Source organism: Anser brachyrhynchus, assembly GCF_964034855.1.
Source record: "Anser brachyrhynchus genome assembly, chromosome: 2".
Taxonomy (NCBI): Eukaryota; Metazoa; Chordata; class Aves; order Anseriformes; family Anatidae; genus Anser; species Anser brachyrhynchus.
The window spans coordinates 116,602,613-116,627,667 of NC_137695.1; the positions used below are offsets into that span (position 1 = coordinate 116,602,613).

A 25,055-nucleotide genomic window follows, 5' to 3' on the forward strand; every position below is an offset into this window, starting at 1 on the left:
GATTAAAAACTTGGCTTGGGCTCAGTTCAGAGAGAAAAAAAACAATGGCAAGCATGGTTCTAGTAAACTCCACACCCTTGCACAGAGGCACAGATTTAACTACTTAATCAGCTACTGTTACTTGTTTCAGGTGAAGCTGCTGATTAATGATTACATCTTCGATGTAGAAAACAGGTATTTAGATGATCCTAAACTTCCATTTACCACAAACACCATATGAGAGAAAGGGATGGTTCAAGTGAACCTTAAACACCTCCTAAATGTACACTGTGGAAAGCCTGGCAACTTAAGCATGCTACGGAAAAAGAATCGGCACCATCCAAATGACCACAAGCTACTTGAAGGAATAGTCCTCCACTACATTACAGTACTATTGCCCAACTTTCTGTAAATTGAAAAAAAAAAAATGGGAAAAGCTTATTACTAATCTCCAGGTCTAAGATTATATCACAACCCCTGTCAAAGGTTGAATCATGACACGTTTTTTCATATCTAGCCTCTATAAGCACAGTCTCCACACAATGTCTGTGAGGGGTATTTCTATATAAATATATATACATACATAACTATAATTTGCTACAAACTGGACTGAAGTGAACATAAATCCCTCCACAAAAACTCAAACAAAGCATTAAAATGTTTTGCTGTACCTTGGTAGAGTGAGAAAAACTGCAAACAGGAGAATTCTCCATCTTGCACTGATTTACAAACAAATAGCCTCATCTCTGATTTTTATTTGATAGTTCACATGGTGAGGTATCAAATTTAGCCCCTTGTTTCTTCTAGGGACAGAGTTGTGCATGTTCTACATTTCGTCCAATTAGAGCCCCCCTGCTCTGCTCCTGTGCCTTGGTCACCAATGAACCACCAAGGCAAGTGAGCAAAACACACTCAGCTGTTCTGCACAGAGCTTCAGCTAACAGGCAAAGGCAACCAGACTCCTATTTTGCCTCTGGGCAAAAGATCTTGTTGCCCCTCAAACAGACCTGTCTAGAGGTCCTTTTTTTTTTGCTACAGAAATCATTTTGTACAGGTTGAAGCACTGAATTCCTAATTTAAAAAAAAAAAAAGACTATCTCCTTTATTTCAGACTCAGTTGGCAAACCTGGCCTGCTGCCTGCAGTCTGAGACAAGAGCAAAAGGTTTTGATCCACTCGCATCCAAGTCCCTAGAGCATTATTAGAAAAAAGGAGAATCAAAGACAGCTGTCATGTGGGAGCTTTGCCTGCAGATGAGCAGCGTGCAGCACTCACCCCAAGAACCAGCTTAGGACAAGGGAGCTGTAGCACATATATGTATAAGGAAGCAGACAAGACTCCCAGAATAGGTAAGCAAAAAAACAGGGGTAAGCAAGAGGGGGGGGTGCAAAAGAGAAAGGAACACTTTGGCAATTTGCAGCCCTATTATCCAGCTTGCTGCTAGGGAAAGCAGCTCCCAGGGACTGGTAACCAGATAGCCCTACCCCATTCCCAGCTGGGGGAACAAACCGATTGCATATTAGAGCTGCTTTCCTTTTCTAACTCCCCAGGGAAGAGCAGCAGCTCTTTTCCAACTCCTCCCCCATAGTTGCAGCAGCCTTGCAGGTGCTCACGATGCTATTTTCAGCCATCCACCAGCAGGTGTGACTCAAGGCCCTGTTATTTAAAAGCACACAAAGGCTAATTTAAAGTGGGAACTGTCCTTCACAGTATTGTGGCAGTTTCACTACTATGGGTAGAATTCACCAGCTCTCTCTACTTTTCATTTTTTCCTCAGTTCTTCATTCCTTTCAATCTAATATTCTTTATACAGGGAATCATACAAAGCCTTGGTGCATTTGCAGAGCCCTGGACTTTTGTGCAGTATCAATGCCCATCCGTTACAAGCAAACACACACCTTCCCTCTCTGTGTCCTCCTTCTCAGCACATTTCTACTGACCATGGTATTCCTGGATGAAGAAGTCAATTGCTTTCAGCCAATACTGTGGGTTGCTCTCATACTTGCCTTAATTCTATTCAGGTTCAAATGACCTAACCACGAGAAACAGAGAACACAGAGTACTAGACTAGAAGATGTTGAGAAACCACAGGTCAAATTTTCTGGTATGATCTCTGCAATAGGGTTCCAAAGGCAAATACCTGATTGAATATGATGCAGGTATAGCTACAGGTAAAAGGGCATGAAACCATCTTGTTCTCTTGACATAGTGTCAGCGTTCCACGGTGCTCTGACAAACTGAAATGGAAGAAGGGTCCCCATCTATCCCTCATTGGCGTGGCCAGACCCACCACTGGATTCCTCTAGGGTACACTGATTATATTGTACTATTAATCAGTTGAAATCCATGGGAAAAGAATGCTAGATGTCCCAAAATATTCTTACACCACCTTGTATGGAAGGCCACGCTAATGCCCAGTGGCAGAACACACCAATTCTGGATCTGTCACTAATCCAACCCAGGCAGCAGTGAGTCCTGTTAGCAAACAATTCCCATTAGCAAATCATTCTACCAGTGAGGGCACGTTTGCGGCAGCTGTCCCATTCCACCACAGGCACCTTTCCCAACCATGCGTGCATGGGCAATCACACACAGCAGTAAGTTTCCACCTGCCAAAACGCAGCAAACACATTCCACATAAGCCACATGTCAGGTGTCTTTATCAGTAGACTGTATGTGGTGGCTGACAAAAACTCTCGTGGACATATAAAATAGTTTGAGGGAAAGGAGAAGGAATCACTTCAGACACACACTATGCTTAAGTGATAATTTGGGTGGGCATACACTATAATTAAGTATTAAATTTGTGAAATTTTACAGTAGAAGCTGTGACAGCAAAAGGAATGCTACTGTTAGGTTCACTTAAGTTCCCCTTTGTCTTCCTTCCTTCCTGTCCCGCTTCTTATGTTCCATGTTCATTCATTTCCTTCAGTTTCTTTTTTCTTTCCACCCCTGCCCTCTCCTATCATTCTTCTTTCCTTCCCCTTCTCTGATGTCTTCCAGTTTCTCCTTCAGCCTCTTCTCCAATATCTTGAAACACAGTATTGCTGTAACTGGCCACACTCAGGTTTGCTACCTGACAGCATCTAACACAGGAAAACCATGAGGCAGGCAAAGCTCTCATTTCAGATCTCTCTATCAGCTGATGCTTTAGCCAGAAGAATCAACAAAAAATAGTATTGCCTTAAGAAGGTGAGCAAGTGCCATCTGGGAGGAGGCGAAGAAAAGCAGAGAGATTTAAAACAACTCTGTAAGATCACACTACCTGTAGTTCAAAGACACAGTGCATTTATTTGCCACAGATTTTAAATAGCAAGTGACAGCTCTGCAGCATTTTATCATTCGTACGTATGTTCTACTATGATCAGATGTGGAGCATTACTCTGGCTGCAGAATGTATTATGACATGTATGACAGGCATTTCTCCAGGTTATGGCACTGAGCTGTGATTTTTACTTCAGAGTTACACATGCACACAATTACTATTAAGAAATACTTCATATGTGAAATAGATTGAGTATACATGTAAATGATAACCTCTAAAGCACAGTTTTCACTGAGTGCCAGACACGTAAAACTGGCACCTTCCAAAGAATCCCTGAAAACTCTGAGTTAGCAGTATTATTACATACTAGCCCTGAAAAGTCAGACTTAGCAGGAAAGTGAACTGGCTTCCCCTGCTTTTTGTTCAGAATTGCCTAGCAAATTATCTTTAACATCCTCCTCCTTTATTTGTCTAGAGAGCAACAAAGCAGAAGGTCCTGCCCATAGCCAGATCCTGTCAGTCACTGTGCAACACACACACTTTCTAACCTACATACCCTTACAAGGTAACAACTGAGGATGATGCAAAAAATGGAAAGAATCCAGCTTAACTGTCAAATTCCATATATATAGTGTTCAGGAGAAATATAAGAAGCCCTTCTGAATAGGCACACATGTTCAGGAAATTACACAGTAACATGTACAGAATACCAATAGGTTGTATTTGATAGCAACAGAACACACCTGCACTTTGGGTGTTTCTCATTCATGTGCCACCCATGAGCCACCATAACAGTCTGTATAGGACAGGCTGTGCATGAGCTCCACACCCAAGGAGAAATTTAACTTAAAACCAGGCCTATCTAACTCATTCTGTAACAAGGGCTGAAATCAGAGTACTCATTTGTGCTCTTTCTATGCAAAGTAAGACTTCCATCTCTTTCACCAACAAATTAGCTTTACGTTGCAACTAACCCAGAAATAATTAATGTTCAGAGTTACAAGGCTGCTGGTCGTATTTTCTCATCTTTTATCTCTATTTCTCTGTTGGAGTTTGTCTTTTTCATCCTTTTTTCTGAATATCGCATCCTGTTCCTTGCTCCCAAACAACTACACTTCTGTTACATATTTCTCCCTTCTCCCTCACTTCAACCACCAAAAACAATTTTCTCAGCCTTCTGGATTGCCTTGGAAAGGTTTGAGTTTCATTTCCTTTTATGCCTGTGTATGGTCACATTTCATATATAAAAATAATAAAATAATAACACTTAACATATAGTGATCTAAGCACTCACCTGTTGCCTAAGCAACAAGTAAATTAACTTGAAAAAAAAAAAAAAGGAAAAGAAAAAAACACAACCAGCTTCTTCCTCTTCACACTGATACAAAGGGAACATACATTTCAAATTACCTAACGAAACTCGCTATGAAGAAAAGGACACAGCAGGTACTAAATGAAGGCACAGAATGGGAGAGAGACAAGACAATACCACATTTTCTATGTGAAAGGAGAACCTTACCATCCTGCTGGCCCTGGAGATTCTGAGGACTTTGCATTCTCTCTTCGAGATTTGAGCTGAGGTCGGAGTTCACAGCTGACATCCTAGTAGAGTCACTCATATCAAACTCATCACTTTCTATAGAGCTTTCATCCTGCAAATTGAAAGTTTCAGAGACATGTCAGAAAACATTGCATGCTGTTCACATTATATGTGGAGCTCACCCACCCTTATTCATTCCACTCATACCTGGCATGGAACACATTCACATAGTAATACTTCGTGTATATAAGCAAACAAGCAAAGCACATAAAGAACAAGGAACATGCAGCATTTGTGTGATATGATAGTCTGACAAATGCAGTTTGATCAACTATGATGATACTGCATTACCACACTCATAACTGTTTCCATAGCATTTTGTAAAACAGGGCTGTAACTAGAGACCCCATGCAAAGTCCTTGTTACTCAGGCATGGCTGGGGAGAGCTCTCCACATTCTGTACCTGAATTTTCCACCTTTCTCAAGCAAAGCAAGTAACCCTGTGCATACCACTTACAGTAAAATATTTCTAAATGGAAACTTGACCTAATAAGAAACCACAACCTAATTCTCTTAACATGGCATCACCTTTACGTTGCCATTGTGTTTACAGATGCATCTATGAAAATGATGAATATTGTTTATCATGCTCAAATGAAAGTAAATGGCAAACCAAAGTAATATAATCACATGAAAATTACTTGGAATTTATTCTAACTCAAACATCTTTAATATGACTTATCCATCAAGTCCAATTACAGAGACTCTTCTAAGGACGATAATAGAGTGCAAAAAGTCCCAATCAGAAAGTTTGTCCTCAGTTACACAAGCAAAACAGTTTTGGATCTAGTCCCACAAGCGTTCACATACGTGTTTAATATGTGTATAATACGTGTTTAATTTCACTTGTTTCAGTCCCACTGAAGTTCATGCAACCACTTATGGATTAAAAATTTAGCATTCACAAGTCTTATTCTGTAAGCTGTGGAGGCAACACACAAACCTACAGTGCTATATTTTCAGTAACAATTTTTCTGAGATAATTACTCTTGTGAAGAAAAGCAATTTCAAGTGCATACAGAAAAATAAGGCAAATAACTTTGTATCCCTTAAAGATTAGCTTAAAATACTTTTCCAGTCAACATAAGTCTTTTTTAAAAAAAAAAAAAATTTAAAACTTTGTTTTAACAAACAACAGACTGTTTTTTTCTGGATCACTTACCAGAAGTGACCTAGAAAAACAGCAAAGTTTACAATTTGATTTACCGTGTATTTATTGTGAACTGGTTTCTACAGGTGCTAACTTTTTCTTTCTTCTTTCTGAGCATTTGGCCCTTAGATCAATTCCTGTCTTGGATCTTGGTGTTGTTTCCAGCTTGCGTGGGTGTTTCTTGTTGAACCAGGATGGCACTACCAAATGCCATCCAGGATTGAGAGAGGAACAGCATGCAAGGTGATGCTGTTCTGCACCATCACACCAGGACAACGTCACGTAATGGCACAAACACAGCTTGTTCTCAAAGTTTTATTTAAATAAAAATAAAAATAAAAATATAATGAAATGGAAGAGTGAGGGCTTCTCTAGTGGGTACCTTTCTACCTTGCCCAGACAGGGCGAGAAGCAAATAAAAGAGTCATGCCCTTGCGTGAGCTGGGCACGGGGAGCTGGTGTCCACCAGCCTTGTGCTCCAGACAGATGGGGCCAAGATGCACAACAAACTGGTTCTGAGATGTAGAGAAAATGCATGCTGCTTTCTCATAAAGCAAGATCAGGACACAAATTCTCCAAGATCTTCCAGAACATTGTGCTAGTGTTAAGGCACAGTGGTATTTCTCATTGATCCCTGCAGGGATCAGCAAGCAGCAGCTTACATTTTCTATTTCTGAGGCTGGGCAACCTGTATGGGCTCCCAATAACGCAATTCTGGCTATCTGCTACCTGCATAGGTATAAAAAAACAACTCCAAACATGGGCAGCCTGTGTTTGCCTGTGTAGAACATCTCCACCTCACTGTACAAATCATGTAAAACTTTTTTCTGAATTTGGGTGTACCCACAGGCAAGGGGAGCACAGCTGGTAGCCACTGGCCTTTGTACCAGTTAACAGCACAGATGTAAGTTCCCTTATGTGGATGAGTTCTCCTATTAGATCAAGCTTGTTTCCCTTTCATCGATGGCCTCAAATGACAAATGATGAACTGAGGATGAGAGAACTTGGAGGCTTACAAACGCCACGCTATCTAGTTGTGGCATCTCAGTTCACTCCTGTCTCAATTCCACCCCCTCCATAAGAACACAGATAGGACTGATGAAACCTTGGAAACAGAACCTTCTTACAAACCCAAGCATGTTTTTAAGTGCACGACATAATCTGAATGTATGCACCAGGAATCTTCCTGCTTTGTACTGTAACATTTCACTGTCTTTTTTTTTTTTTTTTCTCAGTGTAAGAAATGTACAGCCTGGATTAAAAAAGAACTTCTTAGCCATGTTGCTTTGAGAAACAATGCGAAGATTATCTTGAGAACTCTCCTTGTATCCATTCTGCCCTGGCAAACACGTTATGACTAAAACATGTCAAAAACTACTTTTCTTTTTATAAATCCAGCACTGCAGACATTTCATACACAGTAACATCAGAGTTACAAAACTGAGCGGGGCACAGAGATACCAAGCAATGCTGCTTCCTGCTATCCCTGTATTGTTGCCACTGGTTCATCCAGATGAAAAAAATGGCTTAATGAAAATATCAGTCATCAGACCAGAAGGACAACACCAAAACATTCAGGCTATAGAGACACTGTGGCAGATGGCCCTGATCCATCATGAGTGCCTGACCCTACTGTGGGATGAGTAATTCTGAAAGAGGGGAAGTGGGGAAACCAGAGAGTCCTTTAACTCCTAAGACTAGTGCAGGGATAAAGCCTCTTACCTCCTGCTGCTTGAAATCCTGCTGTCAGATTTCTAAAAAGGGCCAGCACATACTAGGCTGCATTTGCGTGTGTGAAGAACACAGAGTTGGGGATCTCTCCCCACACCCTCCCCAATAAAAATAAATAAATATTAAAAAAAATATATCAGGCAAAAGTGAAACTAGGATCCTGACATTTCTACAACAGTGACAAAATCCTCATTCTATGGGGTGTTGAATAATTCATATATCTCCAGCACTAGCCCATAGCTAATTATTATGAAACCAAATCTGGCTGACTCCACAAAAGTCAAGAGTCAGTCAGGGTCTTTGGCATAATCCAGCTGCTAAGGCTGTTTTTGGAGGTTTTCTTTATAAAAAAATAATAATAATAAAAAATCTTGTAGTCAGGCAGAAGGACACAGCATGCAGGACTGCTTTTTGGCTGGCACATGGCTGGGCTTCTAAGTATTTGACAGTTCAAATGGTCAATGAACATATTTCTAGGAAAATTAGTTTATTGCAAATAATTTGGATAACTCCAATTGACAAAGTACTTCTTAATATCTGAGAAAAATCTGAATAAATCACAAAAATAATTTTTGAAATGAATTCAAAGCAATTCAACTCCAGTTCTCTCTAAGAAGCTTGATTCTCAGCCTACGTCTCTTCCTTTTTTTGTTCACTGTCTTTTTATTTGAAGTTTCAAAAGAAACCCCTACTCTTATTTATCAAGCTTTTTGCCTTATAGATATCAGCTGATGTTGCTAAGGTTTCCATCTATCTCACTGTAATGTGTTGCATCCTGGCTACTAACCTTGAGAACATCGTGGCATTCATTTCAGCTCTTGATGGTATTGCTCTCTAGACACGGACAATGAAAGTCACTGCTGAGCATAGCTCTAAGTCTGAGGCAAACATGCTGCCCCCCTTATCGTTTCCAGTGGTTCAGACAGTAAGAGGGCACCTTCGGGTTCTTTGAAGAGGTACAACATATTACCCCCAACCATGGAAGGGCATTAAGTCATGACATTTTCTCTCAAACTGATTACTTGCACACGGCCTTGGTTTGATTTCAGAGTTACTATTCTAGCAATGAATTATAAAGATGGGATCCACATCAATCTTCAGTTCTGTTACTTGGCTACCACAAAGACAAGCACCAAAGTATACAAGACAACAAAAAACAAATTTAAAAGGTTTCAGTTTGTACCTCATCTTGCTGTGAATTTAGTAGCTGCAGCTTCATGTGTTTCATATAGGCCATGGTAATTGGCATATTGTAATCAATCATACTGGTCACCAAAGTTGGAGGTTTTCCATTATCTGTAATAAAAACATTTATTATGCATTATATGTTAGTTGTGGAGGTTACTTCAGCCTACTCTGCAGTCAAAGTCAGACAGTTATGTCATTTAGTTCTAACTTTGGCATTTTCAATTGCTTGTAGGCTGTGCAGATGGAAATCTCCTGAAGAAAAATGAAAATCAAGTTTGAAACCTGAAAAGTGATGAGTACATCTATCCCAAACGACTACAGCACATGCGGTCTATCTATTCCTTATGTTTAAGCCTCCATATAAACATTTCCCTAGCAAAATAAATGATTTCCTCTAGATAAAATCATCTTTCTATCGAGGGTGCATATGGCATTACACTTCATCCTTAAGCGAAAGCAGAAGATTCACTACCTTCCAGCTTAAGTAAATGAGATGATCTGACTTATTGAACTGTTCCAGTCTACCAAATTTTTATGAACCCTCACTTAAGCTAGGCAAATATAAATGGGTATTAGAAATAAAATTACTTTACATCCCACTATTTGACACTCAAACTACCTTTATGATCTGCTCCATCTGGGTTTAAATGCATTCTTTTCTGGCACTCTGAGCAGCTCATTAGAAATCGTGTCACCGCTTCTCTCGGTAGGAAGGCATAGGTCTCTGAAATCTGAAATGAATAACAAAATATAGGTGTTATTATATAAGATGATTGAACATGACTTAACAGAACTGATCGTTATATTTCCAAATAAGGCATATTTTCATATAATGCCAGGAAGTACAATGAAAGAGTGTTCTGCATACTATACAGAATTTCAAGAAACATCTATTCAGTCTGCCTACTTCTCATCTAGTGGCTAATAGTAGATACTGAACAAAATTTCACTCATATCAATAGGGGCTTCATTTTCCGTTTATAGTTTTTTTCAATTCCTTTCAACAAAAAGATTCATACATAACTGGCTTCCTGCTGAGGGGCTGGTTTTTTTGTTTTGTTTTGTTTTATTTTTTAGAAAAAAAAAAAAAAACATTGAAAAGCAATCTTTTTCTTATAATCAATACAAAAAAAAAAGGCTTGGCTTATATGCTCTATTTGTTTTGATTGTGACAATATGTAGACAGGTACAGGATTCAGTGCATTAGCAGTGATGACAGTTTCCTTGCTATTCTAACTTTGTATTTGAATGTTCGTGAAGATATTCTTGGAAAGCTTGTGATTTAATATTGCAGGGCAGGTAAATTATTTTTATTAACAGTTATAGAATTTGGAAGTCACTCAATTTTAGAGATTGTGCATCACCTGGAGATGCATTGAAAGAATAGATTTTGGTTGTCTCCTTCTTTCAATATAATCATTCTCTCCAACCACATACTCACACGTCAGAGGGTCAGAGGAATTTTTTTTTTTTTTTTGGAAAAAAGAGAAAGGAGAGGAGGAAGGACTTGGAAGGACTTATTGCTGTTTTGAAAGATTGCATTTTTCCCCCTTTCTCTCTAGGGATGCATATATCTTTATAGACATTTTTGCCTTGCTGAAAAGGACTTGGAGTTGATGGTTGGTGCCAAGTTGAAAATGAGCCAACAGCAAACTCTGATCACAGATAAAACAAATTTCATACTGGCTACATTAAGCATATGGCCAACAGATCAAGAAAAGTTATTATACCTCTCTACTCAGTGCTGGTAAGGCAGCAGCTGGAACATTGTGTCTGGTTTGCCCCTCCACAGTTCAAGAAGATGGCTCAGAAGCAGAAGGCGGCCCTGTGGCAGGCCACCACGGCAGCTGGAGCCCAGAGCAACTGACTTGGACTTGATTCGAGGGGGTTGGGTTTGTTTTGTGACAAAGAGTAAGTTATGAGGCAGGGAAAGATCTAATTGCAGCCCACAACTACCTGAAGGGGAGTTACAAGAACTGTGGAGAGAAAACCTTCAGAGTTTCAGCCACCAACTTCAGCAACAACAGCCACCAACTGTGGCTTGGGACATTCAGACAGGACATCAGGAAAAACTTTTCCACTAGCAGGCTAGGTTTATCAGATGGGTGAAAGAATCTCCAAACTTGGATGTTTTCAAGACATTGCCAGGCAAAGCCATGGCTTTTTTGTGATTCTATTATACACTCCCATGTTTACAGGACATATATATATATATATACAGAACAATGCAAGCTTTTTGAAGAATCTCTAGCCCTTCTTTTCCCAACCAAAGTGACTCTTTTGCAATAGAGATGTTCCCCGAAAAAAAAGACAAAGTCCCAGCAATAGAGATTAAAGGAAGAATTAGCTGATATCCACTTGTATTCCCTTACTGTAAAACCTGCAGCAGGATTCAATTTCCTATCAAGAGGCTATGTTGATCCAAGTCTATGTAGGAAGTGCAGAAAGATGGAGGTGGGGTGTATGAAAGTGTGCATACAGAAAGGACAAGATACCTTCCTTTAACTAGATGTAAATGGGATTAAATATTGTACAAATAGCTTGTGCTCCTCACAAGGATGCTAAGAGCAGGGAGAATTACCTGCTTTATCCCTCTCACACTCTTCTTGGCTTGTTTGTCACCTACTTAACCTGTGTCGAAAGTCACATTTCCTGAAACCCTGTGGACCAAAATCATCAGTGACATTGTATTTTGGAATATAGGTGGAATTTATATTAGTGCTTCTTGATGTGACATGAGTTTGGTCTGGAAATACATGGGAAATTATGCACTATAAAATAAGAATTATTCCATCCTGTTCATGGAATTGTTGTTCAGGCTGTATATTGCCTTTTCCTGTTTGTTTGTTTGTTTTCTTTTTTAAAATATATAACAGAAATCTTCATAGAATTATAGAACCATATGATATCCTGATTCAGAAAGGGACCCACAAGGATCATTAAGTCAAACTCCTTGCTCCACACAGGACCACCCCAAGATCAGACCCGATGTCTGAGAGCATTGTCCAAACGCTTCTTGAACTCCAGCAGGCTCAGTGCCGTGACCACTGCCCCAGGGAGCCCGTCCCAGTGCCCGACCACCCTCTGGGTGCAGAACCTTTCCCTAACACCCAGCCTGACCCTCCCCTGTCCCAGCTCCATGCTGTTCCCTCGGGTCCTGTTGCTGGTCACCACATGTGATGGTGCATGATATTATTTGGGGGGAGAGAAGGGGATTAGTGTAAAAGCAAACATTCTTCTGTGAGAAGAACTGGCATAGCTTGTCCCTGGGCCCAAAACAATTTTTCTGAAAATGCAGGAACTAAATGAAATCCCTTTTGAGTGGGAGATCCTACCAAATATATTTCAGATCATTTTACTTGTTTTTTTGTACCACTGAACAGATGCCTATTTACCTTTCCAGGTTTGAAAACATTGGTTATACTCAGACTTTATGGAATATGAAATGACAGAAAATAAGATGGAACTTAGCATTAAGAAAATTGCTAAGTGCATATATGCAGCAAGCTCTCTCTCATAACATTTAACGCATTTAACACTGTATTGAAATTAATGGAGCTTACCCATGGATTCATTAGTTGCCTGCATTTGATAGGAATGCTCCATTTATTCTAATCAAACATCTCTGTCAAGATTCCATTTCTGCTCAGAAAAGATGAAAATCCTCCATGGAAAGCAAGTGAGCTAAGTCCCAGATTTGATAGGTATGCTCCACTGACTATAAGGGAACCGGGTTTTATAACTAAATTTTCCACACAGCAGATGCTCGTGTCTCCAACCTCCCACTGCAACACAGTTTTAAGGATGCCCTTCCCTAAATGACATCAGTTTTCACCAACTTCTTCCCGTGTTTACTTTGTAATTTATATCAATCACTTACAGGCCAAGACTTCAGCTTGTGTAAATTGGCATAACACAATAGGTATCAAGTTAAAAGAGATATGTAGAGGACATGACCCACAACTTTCCTTAATCTTGCTGCTTGAATATATCTAAAAAATCTCTTTTCAATTTTCAGTGGCAGAAAGTTTAAAAAAAAAAAAGTCTCACACCCCCCAGCAATGCAGACTCCTATTTGCTTTTCTCATTGAAGAAGGGCACATCTACTTTTTGAGATGGAGATAGCAGCTTGCTAGCTAGCTCTGGCTGTGCTCTGAACCAGCTGGCCTAGCACCAGCAGTAGACTAGAAGATCTCTAACAAAATCAACACAAGGTTGAATACAAAATATTGTATTTTACCTCTAAGTGGAGTTTATCAGCTTGAGCTCAAGGTTGGACTGATGAAGTTCATGGAGATGGCTTGTGTGTTTTTCAGAGCAAAATGTGGAGGCCTATGACACTTTGTAAGTAACTACACAGAAATACCTTAGTGGTCTGACTTCATCAGAAAAAAAAAAAAAAATGTTTCTAACCTCCATTCTATCTGAAAGAAAGCAATAATGACTCAGTCCTCACTGATGCAGTATATTCTCACTGCCTTCAGTAGTACTGTTCCTAGTTCTCTTCACAAGGCCGTTAGCTAACTAAAAAAAAATATAGCCAGACCATCTCATTCAATGATGCCCTGCAATAAAATAATATTATTATATATAAATAATATTATTGCAATTCTTAAAAAAAAAAATGAGAAAAAAAAGACAGAAAATTGAATTAAATTGGGAGATATTACATTGTTTACATCCACACACTCATGATGCAGACAGGCATATATTTGGTATCATTTACAGGAAACTGGTCATGCACGTGTCTCTACCAACCAGAGAACAAGCAGAGCTGATTTATCATACTGATATAATATCCCAGATTGCATCTGATTTACCATATTGATAAAGTATCCCAGAGTGCATCCAAAGAGGGAAATATGACTTCGATTGCTTTAAAAACAAATTATACACATGCTTTCTTCAAATGTGATGCTTCAGAAGTAGCTTTATATAATTCCTTATTCTTACTGGAGGTTTTATTGCACATTAGCATATCTTCTGTTCCTTTGTAGAAATGCACTATCATGTATCCCACGTCATGGACAATCCAGAAAATATGCAGATTCTAGCAGGTCGATGTTTAGGTGTTGTGTGCTAGGTATAGCTATTACAGCTGAATGCTGTTAATATTGTAAAGGGAAAAAATATGAAGAAGAAACTAGACATCTGGAGCATTAAGCAAAGAGTGCCAAAATAATAAGTGTTTAGTTTAGCCCCAAAAGTTACAGGTTAAGAAGCAAAACATTCCCTAACAATACAGTCCATGCAGGCCTACGTATATTTTGTTTTAACTCTGAACACAAAGGAAAATAAAAACATAGCTGACATTAGTGGCATAAGAGTCAAAACTTTTATGAATTTATTCCACTGTTCATAAGAAGTCTACAATATAACAGATTTTGACATATATTAACCCTTCCAAAACTTCACCCAGCAAAAAAGGCCTTCTAAATTTGGAATTGGTCTATGTGCTATCTATTGGATCCTATGCAGAACACAACTACTATGAGGGAAGTAATCCAGTACCTGATCATGTAATCTGTTTTACACTGGAGCTAAGTGAAGTATGCCCTAACTGTCTATGAGAACCATATTGCCTTCCCATTGTGTTACTGCGGGCAGAGAAAACGGGCAAAATTGACTTTTTGCTCCCCAACGTCCAGATGATTTAATTGCAGGATGTTCTGATGATGTAGCTTTCAGAGCTACATTTATTTGGAAAAGTTTTATTTGGAAAATTAATGAACACTAAACTGAAAGGCAGATTTTTAGGACACATATGGCATAGTAGGAAAGACAAGTGTGAGGAAAGAGAGTGAAATTTTACAAGTGAACCTATTAACCCCTAAAGCATTAACATGGAGAATGTATGTGTAGTCTGGATGATACGATGTGTCAGAACAGAGAGAATTTTTGGTGTGCGTGTATATTTTTTTAATTAAGGGTAATGAGGGGAGGGGAGATGACTCAAAGAAGAATTCAAAGAGGAGAGAGAGACAGAGAGAGAGAGAGAGGATGAAAATCTCTCCTGGGCCCACAGCCATCAAACCAGGTGGCAGAAACGGGTTTCTTGATGACAGGAGGGCAAACGAGACAAGGAAAGTCCTCTCCTTTCCTCAGCAAGAGGTCAGAATAGAAGACTGATGTAAGAAAGCAGATATACTACTGCTGGAGGTTTTATCAAGAGCTCACTACCCTGCTATATTGTGAAAAATGCTGTTCTCTCTCATACTCAACTTCTACTTCACAGCTCCGCTCCCTCCCCATGTAACAGGGCCATCTTTCTGAGAGGAAGGCAATAGGGAGCACCTGTTAGCTGGTTCCTTGCCAGGACACTCAAAGATTGCCCTTTGCAAGAAAGCAGGAACAAGTCAGAAGAAAAAAAGTTAACAGGGCTTAAATGTTTCACCTTGCACAAAGGAATAGTGTAGATACAAGTACTTTAGTGTATTAAGGCCCTGCACAAACCTCATACTCTTCTGCCTTCCCAAGTATAACGTTTGCTCTGGATGGAGACCGGCTAGGGCACAAACATGCTTTAACCCTGTTTGATCAAGGGAAGGAAGGACTGGAAGGGAATGCAACCTGTGGTTTTTTAATTTTTTTTCCCCCAAAGAAGACATGTTCAGTGTGGTGCTTAGAAGGCACTCACAAGCACATTCTTAGTTTGAGAGTGGAAAAATGTCATATAATGTTTCACAATTTGAAGGTTTTTCTTAGGCTGACAGAAAAATATTCATTACTGCAAGAGCTGGATGGAGAACAGGACCCCAGATATTGCCCCACACCTAATAGACTCCTGTTACTCCTCAGATGTTGTATATTTATGTACTACCTTTCTGATCAGTCTTGCCTCTAGCTACGTTCCCTTGACACATCAATATCTCCCACATGTTTTGCATGCCTACTTCCTTTCCAGCTCATCATCTTAGTGCTCTTTTTTCATTCATGGACTGGGAATTTTATTAACTGACCCATTTCCCCTGCTCAGACTTCACAACTCATTCACAACTCAAGTTCACTGCTGCAATGTTTCAAGGCTTTGCACTGTGGCTATGCCGGCTCAACAGGCAGATATCAGATTCACAGGTAAAAGTATTCAAGTGCATAGAATTTCAGGTGTTTAAGGTGGCTGCAAGACTTACACTATCTATTCTCAGGTAGACATCTCACTTAGTGATGGAAGCTTTGTCCAGATGTAATACACTAAGGAGGTGAGGAACTTACTCTTCATAGTTTATTGTTTAAATAACATGAAAATCTAAAGTGTTTGTTTGTTTGTTTGTTTGTTTTCAGAATACTACAGGAAAGTAAAATCTACTCTTAAAAACAGTTCTTGACCACGAAGTCTGGCCTAACTGTACTCAGAGCTGGACCTGGGAGGAGGCAGAGATGTTTCCCTTCTTCAGACCAGAGACCACTCTCCTTTCACCTCCCTAGTCACTTGTCCTCCTGCTGAGCCACAGACTTGGCCTGGCCTTGTGTCCCATATCCTGCCTTTGTGAGGGAATCATCTCCCAGTCAAGGCCTTCCTATTTGTAAACTTCCCTGGGAACCATGGAACTAACCAAAATTATAAATGTCTTATTAAGTACTCCTTCCGTTTGATGAATGTCAATATTGCAACACTCTGGATATAATTTAAAAGCATAACAACTCTTGATTTCATTTTACATATCAAAGTCAGGTCTTCTTTTTTGCTGGTGTAAGTCTACCTACAAGTACACTTATGCTGGCACGGAACATAGCCCATCAATTTTATATTGTATACAAGTCAAGCACTTGAAATGAGCATGAAACCTGCTAGCTAAATGGGAAGCTCACCCTTTTTCATATATTTTCAAGGTTACTCTACCACATCATCCACACAGAATATGTACAATTCCCTTCTCTTGTGTTAGTGTTCAGAGAAGAAAAAAATGGGACCTTATTCTAATCTTAAATATTGAATAACCAATGCTTAAATATTGAATAACCAATTTGTGCCAAGAAATCCTAAAGTTTGAGTTTGGTATACCGCTGTACCATGAAAATTTTAAAAGCTCCCTTCCAATATGCTGCTCCTTTAGAGGTACCAAGCACCACAACATATTTACCTTCCTGTGCAGCACCACTGTAGGAAGTCACACAGAAATAAGTTGCAAAAACACCATTCATTTGCACACAGTTAATATAAACAAGTCACTATAGAATACAGATTTGTAATTGAGCCTGTAGCTGTTCTGAACATGTTTTCAGAGAGAAATACTGATGTATTTGAGTACTCCAGCATCTGGGGTGACAGTTTATCAAAAGAGAAAAGACACTACAAATTCCATATTTGTTATTCCATATAAATGCAGTGGTTAATTAAGTTACCTTTGACAATTTCATTACCTTTCTAATCATGCTTGAGTACTATTCAAAATTTTGAATGGAGGAGGTTCACAATTGAAAATAGAGATTCATACATATATAAGCAAATTAATTACTTGAAATTACTATGTTGCAACTCTTAGGGCTGTGCCATCTATTTTTTTAAGAAATATTCAGGTACTGAAAATCCATGACAGTATTTATGAATTTCAAAAGTTTAACAATTTGTACAAAATGTGGGGTGGCTTTCTCCCAGTTGTTTTTCTGATAAAACATTCCAGTCATCATCACATGCCAGGAATTATGAATAACAAATAGCAGTTGTAGTATACAGTTGCAAACAACCCTTCCTGTAAAAATTGTTCACTCAAACTGCTTGGTGAATGCTTATGCATGTTATATACATTTACAGATGTCAACATTTACAGACGACTCACTTTTGACTTGTGAATAAAGAAACAAGACTAAATTAATCTTGTTTCCAATTCACTTAATAAAATTAAACCCCGCCAAAGTACTTCAGTTTGATTTATAAAGCTCTTAGGGTACAATTTCTGTAAGACAGTTGCCCAAGACAATACCTCTTTCCTGCAGCATCATCACAGAAGGAGATACTACATGGCATTCTGGAGTCATTTTACCTTCTTTTTTTCAATCTATGGAAATGTTTTAAAATTATATGTGTGAATCCTATCTTTGGGAAATATGACTCAATGCCCTTAGCAAACAAATAAGCAATAAAATGAATACAAAAATATTACAGACTTTGGTAATGATATAGAAATTTACATTTGGGCACCTTGATTATCTGCTCATAGCAATGTAGTAAACCCATGTCTCAATTACAATAAAAGTTAACGTCAAATGAAAAGTACTGTGTAGGCTATTGAATCTGCACAAATTGTTCTCATGGAAATGACACTATTTGTCTTTCATGCTGTTCACAATAAACAAATTTCTTATCTGACCTGGAATCACGAGACTCTTATAGCAGTAAATATTATACTTAGTATACGTTATACAGTAGTAAATATTATTTATAAATATCTGTAATAGTAAATATTATACATGTCCTATGCATTTGTGGGATTATGACTTGAAGCACTCTGTTTATACTTGGCAACATTCTTTATGCTTATATATTATTCTACAAAGTTTGAGATCTATACCTTTGAACAGCTTACTGAAGTAAAACAAAATAGAAAGATAAAGGTCAATGAAAATATTACTTTTCTAATGCTTTCTAAAACACAATGCCAAGTATAAAAATGGCTGAGGTGTTAGATGAAAATTAATTTAGACAGTTTGTGTTTGTTCATCCTGAAATATCACTCCAAGCCTTACAAAGCACACCCAGATGACTGGTGTCTTCCTTCATACATCTACTTTCAGGTCAATACTGCTGGGAACAAATTATAAGGAGCCTTGCCAAGAGCTTATCACACAACAAACTGTCTGAAATAGCCTATAAATAAAATATTTGTAAAGGGATTCAGAGATACATAGTAAAGATTGTTATATACCTGCGGGGTGGTGGGGAACAGTAGTGGAAAGAAAGCTATTTCTTCTGGCTAAAATTTGAGATATGTGTAGAAAAACCTGGAGTGCCCACATATTTTGGTTGCCTTTCTCTAAAAATAGTTGGCATGACTGCAGGTTGATTTTAAGGTTAAGAACACTGTATTCAGGGTGACAGATCACCTTAGGACCCCATGCACAGTCCCCTGCCAGCTCCATCCCTCTGGGGCCATGCAGAAAGGTCCAGCAGCTGGGCAGGTGGACCAGGTTCAACCATTCTGTGTTCCTGGCACTATCACATCACTGTGTATGGAAACTTGGCCATCGGAGTCTAAGGAAGCACATACATCCCAAGCACCATGGGAAAGTGTAGTACATGTTTTGTCAGTTCTCCACAAGCAAAGAAAGTGTTATATTTGTGCCACTAAACACAAAAGCTACTTACCATTATTTTAAGGCAGTGGCCAAACAGTTTAGTTCAAGCAATAAAGCACAATTAAAAATCTTAGAAATATTTTTTCTCTCCTCAGCCAGTGTATACAGATTTGGCAGCTGCCCTCTCAACACTCCTTTCATTGTACCTAGTAGCTGTCTGGCCTTTTCAATTTCAGCAAGTTACAAGTTTTCATACCATTAAGCCAAAAACAATACTTAGTCAGCAGCAAGAAACTATAAGGAAACTTCATTCATATGCTGAAGTACAGCACCTCATTTAGCAAAGTTGTGACAATACCTTATAAGTCTTCTTTCAGACTACATCCTATTAATAGCAATGAATTAATACCGAGCTATTAGAGAAATTGTCAAACCATTATAGAAAGAATAAAATCTCTGCTTGTACCAGTAAGAACATCTCTACTGAAGCCAATGGATCTGGCCCTTATGGCACAGGAAGCATGGCCCTCCTTATTTGTAAACTGTATGTTGTTATGCACTACTGAAAGATCTCAGACATAAACTTGCGGGTGAAGGCTGCTGTACTAATCCAGCTGGAAGAAAGAAATAAAGCAAAAAGAAGAAAACACAATTGTATGCCATGTGACTAAGCCCAAATAATTCACACTTTTAGAGACTGTTGTTTACTTTTAGTTGGTTGGTTGTTGTCTTTTTTTACTTACTGCTTTATATGTTCTCTTTTGTCCAGCATGTTTTCTGATTTGTTCTCCATTAGGCCCAGTTTCAACATGCATGGAATAGATAATGTCAAAGAAATCTTCTACCACGGCTACCCGCCGTAAAGACAGCTTCTCATCTACACCTACTCCATCCTGAAAAGAAAAAAAAAGAGAAAGGAAAAAGTAAGGAGGAGAGGAGGAATAAGTAAGTGGTGATAATCATGAGACACATTCTCCTCTTTCAGCAAGGAGTTAAAGACCCTTCCTCTGAGATCTGAAGGTCACCCAGACATGTCTGTGAATGACAGAAATAGTAAGGTAAAAAAGTTGTATGATCAGAAGGATCATATGGCACTATCCCTTGCAAACAGTCCATTTTGCCAAGGCAGGGCATTTGGTTTCTTGACAGAAAGTGATCTTCCATTATTTCAAAAATGATACAAGTATCCATGCTTGTTTCTCCAAATGCACAAACAACATTCAAAGGCAGAAGCAGTCCCAGTCGTGGCATAGAAATGCATTATGTGGCTGCTAATAAGAATGCAACAGCTCTTTCATCCTCTTATTCCCCTCCCAGTAAATCTGTACCTAGCATTTCATAAAGGTATTTAATAAAAGGTTTTAATTCACAGGTGACAGAGCTGACTGTAATTATGAATACAAAGGAAGTTGTTATAAACAATTTACCCCCAGAAAACCTGCTTGAAAATATACTGCCTGAAGACATACCACAATAAGAGGAAAAGAAAGAAATATTTCTAAAATTTGTGCTTTTGTACACAAATGTCAGATTGGAATGAGTGACAGAAAAGTGAGGACATCTACCAACTGATTTCCATAACTGACAGTGCCGTGGTAGCTAAAGACTTCTAAATAGAAAGAGTCCCCAGTGGCCCTGAAATTAATCAGCACAGTTCAATTTGGACCATCCATATGAGGGTTTTTTGTTTTACAGCTGTCTATGGATTCAATTCTAATGAAGGGGAAAGAATTGGGAATCTTGTTTTTCCAGGGCAAGCAGCTATGAAGCAGGCTGTGTTTCGCAGTACAAAATGAGTTTGTGAGGAATAAAGTGAGAATGGCCAATTCATTTGCAATCCAACTCAGTCTTTGAATTTAGACCTCAGGAAGCAACAGTATCACCTAGCCTTCATGGAGAGGCTCCCATCCCATGAGCAGTCCCTAAAATTTCATTAACCATCTGCATGAAAATTCTGTGGCATCATGGCATGTTCAGGTATTAGCATCAGTAAGAATTTGTTTGGTATTACCCATCGCTGTTGTGTATTATAACAAAAAAAAAAAATCTTTAGAGATGGGGCAACAGATTTTTGTAGTTTTAACCTTTAGGGAAATTCACACATGATCTCTGCAGGGGGACCCATCCTCAATCATTATTCTCTCACCACCCAAAGGGCTCGGTAGGATCCCTAATGATTTCAAACGCTCTTATTATGACGACAGTGTTATCTCTCGCCACTCTCAGAACACTCAGAAGTTTATAGTGTTGATTAACTGATAAAGATTTAATCTGTTTATTACTAATGAGTTTTGTTTTAGGAAATTTCCTACGGGGGAGCTCTCTTTTTTAATTAAAGAGAAATGCATTACAACGATATTAATTTAAAACCTGAGATGCCACATCAGCAGAACTGACACATACAAACATTAAGAACACATTCAAAGAAGAACCTCAAAAAGAAAACTCTTTTTGCTGCTATTGGTGGCCATACTGTGCAGTGCTCTTTTTTCGTAGTCCCATCTGTCCCCTCACTGGACACTGAGATCCAAAGGCAGGTAGACATGATGTGGCTGTGTTCTTCAAGTTGTGTGTTCTCCTTTCAGCTGAATAAAATAATAAGCATGACTACTACTTTCAAAAATACAAGGAAATAAAATTTGCACAACCTTATGTCATGCCTTCTAATTGAAATGCCAGAAAATGAATAAAAACTTTCAAAATCTTGTCAGTTAAAGAGGGTAGGAAAAAATGATGTACACTGAGTGGAAACTCCTTCAGGGTAAGACAATTATTACTTAGCAACTATACTCCTAACTTCACCATAAGTATATCTGGTTGGGCCTGGGCAATGAGTAGGTCAGGCTTCACTCCACGTGGTGCTGCATAAGGTGATGAGGTAGACCCTGTTTCAGAAAACAGCGTTTAAAAGGTGCTGAACTGCTGCAAGTAAGCTGTGAAGTACATCTGGCACAATGCAATGCTCTGCAGAGACTTAAGCTTTAACTGCAGAAGCAATACACCAGATGAGTAACTTGAATGAGAATGAGATAGCTATTTACTAAGACTTTTGATATCCCAGTACTGACATCCCAGCAAAGAAAAAGCTGGGCAAATGATACAACCCCAAATCTCCATTTAAACTATAATGTCTCTGAAGTGGATGCAGTTGTATTACTTTCCTACCACGTGCCATTACACTACACTTTCATCCTGAAATTGCTATTTGATAAAGGCATTAACAAAGCAGTTCTACTTTATAAGCTGGCTTTGGGTAAAATTTTCACAGTGCCTAAGGGGACATTTTTTTTAGCCTCAACTAAGTCTAAAAAGAGATGAATGAGGGAATACATGATAATGCTATTCAGATGTCTGAAAGGCTATGAAATGTCCACAAGGGACAGGACAAGTAATAGGCTTAGACCACGGCAAGGGAGATTTACATTACACATTAAGAAAAACTTACTATAAAAGTGGATAGTCAAGTACAGTAACAGTTTGCCTGGGGAGGTTTGGGATCTCTGTCACAGGAGAATTTTGAGACCAGGTTAGACAAGTATCTGTCAGGGATAGTTTGAGTAAATCCTCTCTTGGATAGACCAGATATTAATTGAGTCCCTTCTTGACAACTCCATGACAGAGAAGCTCAAAGACCATGTTCAAAGCAACGTGGCTACTAACATCTCTAAGAGCACAAGAAGGATATTTATAAATCACTAGGGTATTCTAAGGCATTTTTTTCATCATGGTAAGAGCCCAAGTCCCACTTTCAAAAATGACTTAAGGATAGAATCCTCACTGAATGTTTCTCTTCAAAAATTGGTCTTAGACTCTTAAATCTTTTAGGTTGACTGTCATTGCATTTGTTTTAGCCATCACAGAGGTATGCCCCTATTCTAAGTCAGTTTCCAAAGATTTCTCTTTGGTTATCAGTGTAGCAGGCACTGCCAAAATGCAACTCATCCTTGTAAGAGCTAGAATGCTTTCAGTATCTGCCAGTGAAAAAGTTACTTTATTTTACTCTTTGCATTGCAGGTTTTCCTTGTTTTTATTTTTATTCATTCATCTTCCTATGTGCTTAGGATACAAATAAATAGATGTTTCTTTTCCTTTTCAGACCTAAAAATTGCATTTGCACTCTGAGATTAAAGTTGTTCGTTTGTTTCTAGTTATCAACATAAAGAATACATTTCTGGACAGAATTGACCTTTACTGACAGTTGTTCACCTCTCACAAACTGCTAAGGATCCCTTTGAACAATGATGCTTGAGGAGAGAGTCAATTTCCTTTACTGAGGTGGAACCTGCAGGGCTAGCAAGAGTAAAGAAGAAAAAAAAGCTTGCCAGTGATGCAAATATATAAAACTCTTACTGCAAACTACAAAAACATCTATTAAATAAAAGGCCGTCATTTGGGCAGTTACTTTGCAGAGGATTTAACACAAGCCTTTAAAATTAAAGCCACCAAAACAAAAGTGCTTGTAGTTTCTTGCTTGAGAATACCTGGCACCATCTCATGTTGAAATTTTGTGGGGGAAATAGGTCTCATAAAACATCCTCTTGTTTCATGAATGAATATAACTATTGGCATCTTTACAGTGTTTGAAAAATCTTCCTATAAACACATGATAAAAGGAAATGGAAAATAAAAGTAAAGGCTTGGTTGGTGGTTCTATAAAAACGTGCAGATCTATAAAAACCTCTTGTAAAAACATCAAAGTCAGAAGCATCTACAAATCATTAAGGGTAGATGGAAATAACAATCAAGCTAAATATTTAATTACATTACGTAAATCACATACAAATGTAAGACTCCTTTGAATGCTGCAATATTTGCGTAACATTTTTCTGACACATACCGCTTTAGATTACAGAAGAGTTAAAGCACAACCATGCCATCACACCTCTGCTGCCTAGTATCACGTTTTTCTGTCTTTCATATGCATTTTCACTGTACCCTGAGTGCACTATACATCCTTACAAAAAGTTCTGCATATAACACAGCCTCCTTGTTAGCCTATACATAATGAACTCCTGACATGATTTTATGCAGGTATTTCATTCCTTTTGGATGGAACACAGAAAAATTTTGTATCATAAGCATTAGCAGGAACCAGTAGTTTATGTATAACATAATCCTTAGTTATCTGTCTGCAGAAATAAGTTAAATGATCACACTGAAATCCCATTATTTGTTACTGCCTTTATCTGCTTGCTCAGTAACTGTAAAAATATTAATATTTAAGAAGAGTGATGACCATTTAAGAACGTCTCTTGCTCCCATAGAAACGAACAAATCTATTTTCATCAGCACACTGATTTGAATTCTCAGGTTATTAGTATATCCATTCGAATATCTAACTCTCCTGTCAATGCAGCATAAATCTACAATAGATCAAAAATATTAGCACTTGCTAGCTGTTATAAAGTGGTGTAAAAATAAATAAATTGATCATTTCTATCCAGTTCCTAATGGAAGGTGTCTATAAGAGCAAAAGGGGCATTTATTATTTGAAATGTATTGTTTCTGCTACTCGTTATATGATCCATTTGAACAGCTAGTCTCATCTTCTACCAGCAGATGGAGACAAGAAAAATCAAAGTTACATTAAGGCAGATGTACACTATTTCCACCTGACAAATCCTCTATCTGGAACTTTTAGAGCAATAAACCCCACAAAGAATAAGCCTAAAAGCTTGGATGTGACATTATGAAGTCAAACTTCACAGTGGAAATAAATATTAGAAATTAAAAGAATCAAGTGAAAAATGGCAAATTAATATATCATTTGAGACAAGAGACTAAACTAAACAATAGACACAAAGTTTACAATTTTCTTCTGAACAGAAATTTTATGGAAGCTTTAGGTGAAAAAAAAAGTCTTCTGCTGTCCTGATGGGGAAGCTTAAGAGACCCAATAAACAGTAACAG

The 25,055-nt window shown here is 38.4% G+C and overlaps 1 protein-coding gene across 8 annotated transcripts in view; it reads right to left on the bottom strand.

Annotated features, from left to right (window-relative positions):
* NOL4 (nucleolar protein 4) overlaps window positions 1-25,055 on the bottom strand; it is a 194,281-nt gene that overhangs the window by 141,564 nt on the left and 27,662 nt on the right. For 7 of the 8 annotated variants that reach the window (XM_080578440.1, XM_080578435.1, XM_080578439.1 and 4 more), the window contains exons 2-5: window positions 19,889-20,038; window positions 9,532-9,643; window positions 8,908-9,020; window positions 4,763-4,895 (exon numbers count right to left, since the gene is read on the bottom strand). In XM_080578440.1, coding sequence (XP_080434566.1) covers window positions 4,763-4,895; window positions 8,908-9,020; window positions 9,532-9,643; window positions 19,889-19,960 — 430 coding nt within the window. In that variant the 5' untranslated portion in view covers window positions 19,961-20,038. The remainder of the gene's footprint in view (window positions 1-4,762; window positions 4,896-8,907; window positions 9,021-9,531; window positions 9,644-19,888; window positions 20,039-25,055) is intronic. The other variant, XM_080578436.1, reaches the window with a different exon arrangement.